General features: G+C 38.8%; 2 protein-coding genes across 3 annotated transcripts; one reads left to right on the top strand and one right to left on the bottom strand.

The window, feature by feature from the left end:
• The first annotated feature begins 232 nt into the window (after positions 1-232).
• Positions 233-3,291, top strand: LOC110762346 (galactoside 2-alpha-L-fucosyltransferase-like). Its single transcript, XM_021964970.2, has 2 exons — positions 233-747; positions 1,579-3,291. The coding sequence occupies exons 1-2, from the start codon at positions 498-500 to the stop codon at positions 3,030-3,032; spliced, it is 1,704 nt and encodes a 567-aa protein (XP_021820662.1). The 5' UTR covers positions 233-497; the 3' UTR covers positions 3,033-3,291.
• An 868-nt stretch (positions 3,292-4,159) lies between these two features.
• LOC110762381 (uncharacterized) lies at positions 4,160-6,559 on the bottom strand. 2 transcript variants are annotated; one of them, XM_021965019.2, is made up of 2 exons: positions 5,946-6,559; positions 4,160-5,330 (listed from the first exon to the last, which is right to left on the bottom strand). In XM_021965019.2, the coding sequence occupies exon 2, from the start codon at positions 5,300-5,302 to the stop codon at positions 4,262-4,264; it is 1,041 nt and encodes a 346-aa protein (XP_021820711.1). In that variant the 5' UTR covers positions 5,303-5,330; positions 5,946-6,559; the 3' UTR covers positions 4,160-4,261. The 2 variants fall into 2 exon arrangements, with proteins under 2 accessions (XP_021820711.1, XP_021820710.1); XM_021965018.2 differs by having other exon boundaries at positions 5,971-6,559.
• Between the last annotated feature and the right edge of the window lie 2,420 nt (positions 6,560-8,979).

The following is an 8,979-nucleotide window of genomic DNA, read 5'->3' as shown; positions in this document are numbered from 1 at the left end:
GATGTTCGAAACCCTGAGTCACCAAATGAACATTGACTTCATATGCAAGTTCATGTTACCAAAATTGCATTGGCACTTGTAAATTGCTACCTCAGCTTTAATAATCTATGAAATACAAATAATCCGAACTTTAATATATAAAAGCCAAGGTTATATATTGACAAAGTCACCACACCAATTCATCGCGTCAACGATGAACATGGCCACACCGACATATCAAATGTAAATTTTTAGACGTGCCTGCCACTATTGGCTATCTATCCGATTGTAGCAAATCTTATTCAATACCAATTGTACTGTATCCCTGCCACCCTGGCTTCTTCTTCTTCCCCAAACCTTCAAGTTCAACTTCACAGTCCAAAACCAGTCACTGGAAACACAATTCTATGATCCAACTCACCCACCCATTGGTCCAAATAGACCCAGATCAGAATACTATTGCGTCAAAGTGGACCTGAGCTGGGTCTTGGCAATACCCAGATGAAGATTTTCAGAAAATGAAGAGGTTCAAGCAAAACCTTGATGGTGATCATTTATCTACCCACTTGGATTTGGATTCCCGTAATGCTCTGAGGGACCCGGATAGGAAATCTGGTTTGAGTTCGATGAAGGTGATGGGGATCTTTGTGGCTGGCTTGATTGTGTTTTCGGTGCTCTTCTCAGTGAAGGTGGTTCTCAGAGACCCACCTTCGGATGCTGTTTTTGAAACTTCAAAAGCTCAAGTTCTTGAAGTGGAACACAGAAAAGGTAACAGATTTAAGCTTAATTTTTAGTATGATCTAGTTGGATTTGGTTAATTTTAATTTCTCTGTGATTTCTGTACCAATTTTTAGTCTTTAGTTTAATTGAGTTTGAGAGATTGTTTATTGGGTCATATGCTGAAAGAACTGCAATTTGATTGACATTCTCGAAGCTTTTGCATGAGCTGCATTATAGTTCTTGAGAGCAAGTTGAACTTAAGGACTTGAGGAACTTTTACTGCTTGCGGTTGGGCAAACTTTTTGGCCTTTTCTACTACTTCACCTTTTTTTTCTCGTAGTGCCTTTAGATTGGATCAAATCCTGCACTTCATCAGCTTCATTGGCTATTTTCATCCTTTGGTTCTTGTGGAGTCGATACCAGTATGTCTTCTAAAATGGAAGAAGTGCTGTTGGTTGTTAATGTACTGTTCTGTTTCCATTTCTGACTACTTTGTTATCATATTTAGTTGTCTGCTATGTTTCCATTTCCAACTACTTTGTTTAATATATGTGTTATCGCATTTAGTTTCTTTGTTTCAATCTCCTTTTGTGTTGTAAATTTTTTTCTTTTGCTTTCAGAGTCACTGCCCACTTTCTTAGATTATTCTCTTAGTGCCAGAAAATTCATATGCAATCCATGTAAAGATCCTGATCTGCCTACTTGTGAGTCACGTGATGCAGCTATGATGGTGATATAAATCCCTTAATAGGTTGTTCTAGTATTTGCAGGTTCTGATAATCTACTTCTGAGTGATGCATATATGTAAAGTTCCTGGTCTGTCTACTTCTGTCAAGCTTCTAATATTGCATCGTTCTTTTTTCATTTTGCAATTCATAGATTCAGAAGATCAATTTTCAGAGTCTCTTGAGGTGCCAAAGGATAAATTGCTTAGAGGCCTTCTCGCTGATGGATTTGATGAGGGATCTTGTGTCAGCAGGTACCAGTCAGCGTCATATCGTAAAGAACTGCCATACAGACCCTCTTCTTACCTTATATCCAAGTTACGAAGCTATGAAGCTCTACATAAACGGTGTGGACCTTATACTGAATCCTATAACAAAACCATAGAACAACTCAAGTCTGGCTATCACACAGGCTCCCTGGATTGTAACTATGTGGTATGGATTTCCTTTAGTGGATTAGGGAATAGGATATTGACCTTAGCTTCAGCATTTCTTTATGCTGTCCTGACAAACCGGGTTTTACTAGTGGACCCTGGAGTTGACATGGTCGATCTCTTCTGTGAACCATTTCCAGAAGTCTCGTGGTTCCTCCCCATGGATTTCCCTCTTAAGAATCAGTTTGACAGCTTGGATCAGAAATCACCTCACTGTTACGGGAAGATGCTGAAGAAGAATAGCAACTTTACAAATTCCGATGGTTCGGTGATGCCATCTTTTGTATATCTCCATCTAGCCCATGATTATGATGATCAAGATAAGCTTTTCTTCTGCAGCCAAGATCAAACTTTTCTCCAAAAGATACCGTGGTTGCTCATGAAAACAGATAACTATTTTGTCCCATCTCTTTTCTTGATCCCATCTTTTGAGCAAGAACTAAATAATCTCTTCCCAAGGAAGGAAACGGCTTTCCACTTTTTGGGTCGATACCTTTTCCACCCCACAAATGTAGTATGGGGACTTATTACTAGATACTATCAAGCTTATTTAGAAAAAGCAGATGAAAGAATAGGCATCCAGATCAGAGTTTTTGATACTGGAACTGGCCCCTTTCAACATGTGTTTGATCAGATCCTAGCCTGTGCGGTGAAGGAGAATTTGCTACCAGAAATCAACAGGCAGGATTTCATTGTCAGTCCATTGGGAACCCCAAAGTCTAAAGCTGTGCTGATGACATCTTTAAGTTCTGGGTACTTTGAGAAGCTCAGGGACATGTATTGGGAGCATCCTACTGTGACAGGGGAGGTGATTGGCATTTATCAGCCTAGTCATGAGGAGTATCAACAGACTGAGAAGCTAATGCACAACCGCAAGGCATGGACCGAAATGTACTTGCTTAGTTTGACAGATGTGCTGGTCACAAGCTCATGGTCAACCTTTGGGTATGTCGCGCAGAGTCTTGGAGGGCTGACACCATGGATACTCTACAAACCCGAGAACAGGACAGCACCCGATCCTCCTTGTCAGCGAGCCATGTCAATGGAGCCTTGCTTCCACGCGCCTCCCTTCTATGATTGCAAGGCCAAGACAGGAGTGGACACCGGCAAATTAGTTCCTCATGTGAGGCATTGCGAAGATATGAGCTGGGGTCTTAAGTTGGTTGATAGTTAAGATGAGTTGTAGCTGCGTTATATGTCTGTTTTTTTATTCATATATCCAAAGTTAGTAAGGGAGAGTGGGAAAACTCACACACACGGGTACCGTGGGGGTTTAAACCCAGGACCACTTTTTGTTTTTTGTTTTTTTGTCTGAAACCCAGGACCACTTGAGAGCACACCAAAGGCCTGAGCCAATCCAACTGACACCCAATTGGTAGCTGGTTTATATGTCTGTTGTTTGATCATGAATAACAATTGCATTTTTTCAGGTACACCGACGTGTGTGTGTTTGTGCATGTACATACTTCATTGGCAGTATATTCAACCTTTTTATGATTCAACAAAAACAATAGCAATTGAGAATAAGGGGTCAATCAACCATATTGAATTGGTATACATTTGATTTGGTTATGCTGTGATTATCTAATTGGATGCTTAATTGATTTTGTAGTCAAGTTTTTGCTTGAATTAGTTGACCTTTAACAAGTACCCACCAACTCCAAGTCCAAATCACCTAAGCCACTGTTAGCTTGAATTAGTATAACAGAAGCAATGATATATCTTTATATATATATACCGGGCACAAATGCTTAACTACATGAAAATTGCAATAACCCATAATCCAAAATTGACAATTACATAAAAGTAATTTCTTCCCAACTCATCATTCGTCATATAGATGCATGCAACACCTTCTTACATTACAGGTTTTTTTTGTTTCCACTCATAATCCTTCCTTCCGCCATGTTTTCGGTTCGCGGTCCAAATTGGGTTTGTTTTTTGTGCTTGGCCTTTTCATGATGCATGGCGCCCATTTCATGCTACATGGCGGCTACTCCAGCCTTGGCTACTCTCTGCAAAACCCAATAATATTACAATAAACTAAACTCGAAGGCTATAAAAACACTCAGGAATGCACACAATTGAATCTCTTGATTCATGGTCATTAAATAAATAAAAAGATTTCATTGTAGACACATTTCTTTCACCTTAGCCATGGGCAAGCAAGAAGCTTACGATGAGTCCCCTCATGGATCAAAAATTGCTTATCATGTTCATCCAAAGTGGTTTCTTCTTGTTTTGGCTGATTCATATTAGTCACACTCTCCTCTTCTATGGGTTCGTAATACCCACACTCACTGAGTCATAATAATGAGAAATCTTATTACATACAAAATGTAAAATAATTCCAACATACAAATGTAATTTTATGGATGAAAAGACAAGAAACGTGAAGAAAACTTATGGTGTGAAGCAGAACTCAAGTGAGAACCATTCACGGCCCTTGATATCTACAGGATGAACAGTTGAATGTATGGTCTTGATCATGGGTCTTCCTCCTTCTCCAACAACAATTTGAAACGTGGTAATACAAAGATATTGAACCATGGGACAAGCTTCGTCATTGGGACTGCCAGTCCTGATGTGAAAAAAGTCTTTGTTACCCAAATGAACCAAATACCCTGTCTTAAGCTCACGAAATGGCACTGGTGGACACGCAATCTTCAGGCCACGCAATATAAATTGTGGGTTTAGGGAATATGCAATGCCACCGTCTTCAACTTTGTCCATCCTAAATGAGAATGCTATAATCACCTCCTCCATAAGTGCATGTAAGGCATAGATAGTGTCGCCTACAGCCATGGCTCTCCCTCGGAAAGAAGCATAAGAAGCAGAAGTCACTCGATTCCATTGATTTCTACTCTCATGAAAAGCAACGACATAGGGATTCATGTAGGAGTCCGACAATGAAAACAAAATAACGCCATAACAAACGGCATAACCAATTATTTTCGCATGGCTCCCATAGTCATGATAAAATGGAAAAGAAGTCATTCCCTCCCAAAGGTCTTGATCAGGATCATATCTCTCGAACGAGGGCTCCTTAATTGGTGGTGAGCACGCTGGAGATGCAAGATAGTAAAGCTTGTCATAAGCACACACAAGAGTTCCTACTGGTTTTGAGGCTATGCTAGGAGGAAGAGATGAACAATATGACCCAGTCTTTGTGTCAATACTATATCCTGATGGCCTGCAAGATTTGGCCCCAGGAGCTTTATTATAACCGTCCTGTGGAATGATGTATAATTTGGAGCGGTTGAAAATCCTTGCACCCTTGATGCGAAAACTGTCATAGTACTTCGTGACAAGTCCAACTACTGGGGGTTCATGAGTGACTCCTCCGTGTTTGAATGTCACTTTATAGATTGAATCAGTGTATTCGCCATCATAAAAAGACACAAATAAATATACAGATCTATCTTCCCCTTGATTTATCGTCATCGATGCATGCTCTGGCTCCACGGAAAAGCTGGACAGAAAAGAGAGAGATATATAGAACCAGTCAAATTAATATTTTCAAAGACCTACCTACCTAGAGAGATTTAATGAATGAAGGAAGGTAAAATCCGCACCATTTACTTTAGTAAGCATATATACACAGAAACAAATACAAACAAAACAGTAAATATTAAAGAGTAATAGAACGGTCACAGTTCAATGCAAAGTTCAATTCATAGAATATATATACATGACCAGAATTGTAAAATAACATCAGATTCCTCAGAAAATATAACACAGTTTTTGCAAGAAAACACCTCAAAGGAACAGATAAAGGCGCTCGAAATAGGAGCTGGTAATCCAATTCAATTTCAAGAATATGTAACACAAGTGAACTGAATGGTAGCAAAGAGATATAAAACGTCTTGTAGCATCAAGATAGCCGAAAAAAATAGTCCAACCAAGAGTCTTTAAATAAAATTAAAGATGCATGCAAAATTCTCCGAAAACTAAACAAAAAGAAAATTGATCCATTTTTTTTAAGAAAAAAAACAACAACAGCAATGCGAAAGAAGAACATCAACAATTTTACAGAGAACAAAATTTAGAAGATAAGATGAAATCCACTAAGCCATAAGGCACTGGCCTTGGGTGAGGATTAAAGGGCTCACGGTTGGGACTGTCGTCAATCACGGTGAAATTTGGAGTTGTCGTGGATTGACTGGGGGTAGCATTACTGGAGCGTATTAAACGAAGCTCCTCCAGTATTGATTTCTGCAAATCGGCCAGTTGGAGTTCTGGGCAGAAAGCTGGGCAGATAGTTGTGCAGAAAGCACCTCCGATAACTTCGTCAAGGCACGGTATTGAGCAGGGGTGAGATCAGCGGCCGCGGAAGTCAGCCTGGGACTGCCGGGTGGAACGGGAATACCGCTACTGGCGCTTAGTAGGCCAAGCAGCTCCAGTATTGATGTTTGCAATTCGAACTTTTGGGTTTTCTCTATCTCCGATATATTGACAGGAGATTTCTCCATCTCTGGTAACTTCCCCTGTGGATCATATTGGCGGGAAGTCATGGTCAAGACATGGCCTTAACCCAAGATGAAGGTTGAGATTTTTGCCAATGCACCATGATACCAGATGATAGGGCCTTCGCTATTGAAATGCAAAGGCAAAGGGAATTTAGGGTTTGGGGATGCCGCTGTAAAGGGGTGTTTTATTATGCTTGGTTGGGGGTGTGATATGAGGAAAGTTTCGTCATGCTTGGTTCGGGTGGAGAAATTATAGAATGGTATACCATGTCAGCTAGTGATATTTTTATTGAAATATTGCCACGTATCTTTTTTTTAAAATAAAATTTAAGGGTTCGTTTGATAACCATTTCAATTTTAGTTTTTAGTTTTCTTTTTTTGTGCTAGATTATAGAGGAAGATGAGAGTGAGAAAGGAGTGAGGATGAGATTGAGAGAGAGGATGAGAGGGAAGGATGGGAGGGAGGAGTAACAAAGTGAAAACAAAAACTTGAAGGTGAAAACAACTTCAAATATATTTCAGTTTTTAGTTTTTGTTTTCGCTTTTGTTACTCCTCCCTCCCATCTTCCCCTCTCATCTTCTGTCTCAATCCTATCTCCACTTTCATTCTCACTTCCATTCTCCCTATTTTTTCTCTATACTCTAGCACAAAAAATGAAAACTAAAAATTAAAATTGAAATAGTTATCAAACGGGCCATAAACTGTTTTTCCAGTTAGATATTGGGTTTAGTTAAGTTTATCACAATCCATGGGGCCCAAAACCTTATCTCTGCATATCAAGAATTTCTTGGGGCTTTTTAGTTAAGATTGCTTTACACATCATTCTGAATGCGTTTCTTGGATCTTTTCTTGTCAAGCCCATACGTGATTGAGAGCAAAATTGGATAAGAGAACTTGGATATGGAGGTTTTGATGTATATGAAAGCAACCTAGATGAGGAGGTTGAAGTATTAGGGGGAGGTAATCAAACAGAGAAAGGGCGCGGCGGAGGGGGATTACAAACTGCATAGAGTGGGAGGGACGGTGAGGCGGAGGGGGACTGCGAACTGGATAGAGGTTGAAGGCTGTCTAGCTCTTTGTTTTTTTTTTTAAAATTCTGAAGGGTAAAATTGGAACCCAATGTCTAGCTGGAAAAACAATTTAAATTTTCTTTTAAAAAGTAGACATGACAAATTCTATGTAAAAGTATCACTAGCTGACGTGGTGATACTGTATCACTTTATAATTTCTCTATTGGGAGTTGTCATCTTACTATTTTGATAAGCCAACATTTTATGGTGTTTATATCTATCATTTTTTGGTAGAGATACTCACCTAATTCTCTAGGACATAATCCGGTTTTATTTATTTATTTCGTCCCTCATCATCAATAAAATACCAATAATTCTATTTGGACATACAAGATTGACCACATTAACTTACCACCTTATGTAGGAGCTTATGTGGTTATGCCATGTCACTTAATGAATATTGCATGCAGATTCTATTTTCCCTTTTATTTATTTATCTTTTCAATCTCATGCTCAAGCCACACCCAATTGCATACCCAGTTTTTCGAGAATGAGCGATTTTATTTTAATAAGAATGAAGTATTATATATTGTCCTCTGCATGCTAAAGCATCAAGGATGATCACAGGAGGTTCCTGAAATCATGAAGATGTTGTAGGCAAAGAAACAACAAATTTAGCTAAACGATGGGCCACTTTGGTTGGCCTCACGAAAGACAAAATTAATAGAAATATCTTGTAGCTGACTCACTAACAGTCTACAATCTGAAATCAGAACACTCAAACAGAAGGATATGTCATCGTATGGAGCAGTGACTCACTAGCATACCCAGTTTTTAATTGGCCACGATTTAGCTGTGGACATTCAGAGGGCTGGACAAGAAACAAAGTGACGGAGAGAGTGTGGGGAAGAGGAGAGAGAAGCGAGAAGGGTCGGGAAGGGGGAAGATTAAAAAGATTCACAACTGCTTTGGTTTTGTAAAACGTGGCCTTCTCGTAATCATTTTTCAGTATTTAACTTGTTTACAAAGGTCTTCTCGCTTTGCAATGATGTTGTCAAAATCCCTTCTCTCTTTGATAAAAATGTCATCTTCAGGCTCTAAAGAAAAATATAGGACGCATAAAAAACTCCATGCACATTAATAAAAAATGTCATATTCTGGCTCTCAGAAAAATAAAGCTTTGGGAAGAGAAGGGAGGCAAATGGAGAAAGAAACAAAGCTTTGGGAAGGAAAAATTTCCCCGTAAAGACACAATGAGAAATAATGATTTTTTTTCATCTAGCAATTGCAATTTGCTTATAGAGAGATGTGAAAATATAAATGTAAGAGAGATAAAATAGAGTGGAAACTTTAATTAAAGATTATTTTCAGCACATAATTATTTTTTAAAAAGTAAAAATTAATTTGTCATGTGATATTTAATCACATCTATTTATAGCGTCAACATTGTGTCAAAGTTGTGAAAACTGTGTTAAAATTTGTGTAAAAAACAAAGTGCCACGGATCCGAGCCCCTATGCCGGGAAAAAATTAGCACTATATATATTAGGAGATATGCAGCAAATGCCAAGCCAATAATCTTGATACAAATGATTAACTATATGAAAATTGCAATAACCCTTAATCCAAAATTGACAATTAT

This window comes from Prunus avium, chromosome 5 (assembly GCF_965620075.1).
Source record: "Prunus avium chromosome 5, drPruAviu1.hap1.1, whole genome shotgun sequence".
Taxonomy (NCBI): domain Eukaryota; kingdom Viridiplantae; phylum Streptophyta; class Magnoliopsida; order Rosales; family Rosaceae; genus Prunus; species Prunus avium.
This window is presented reverse-complemented; position numbering and strand designations above follow the sequence as displayed.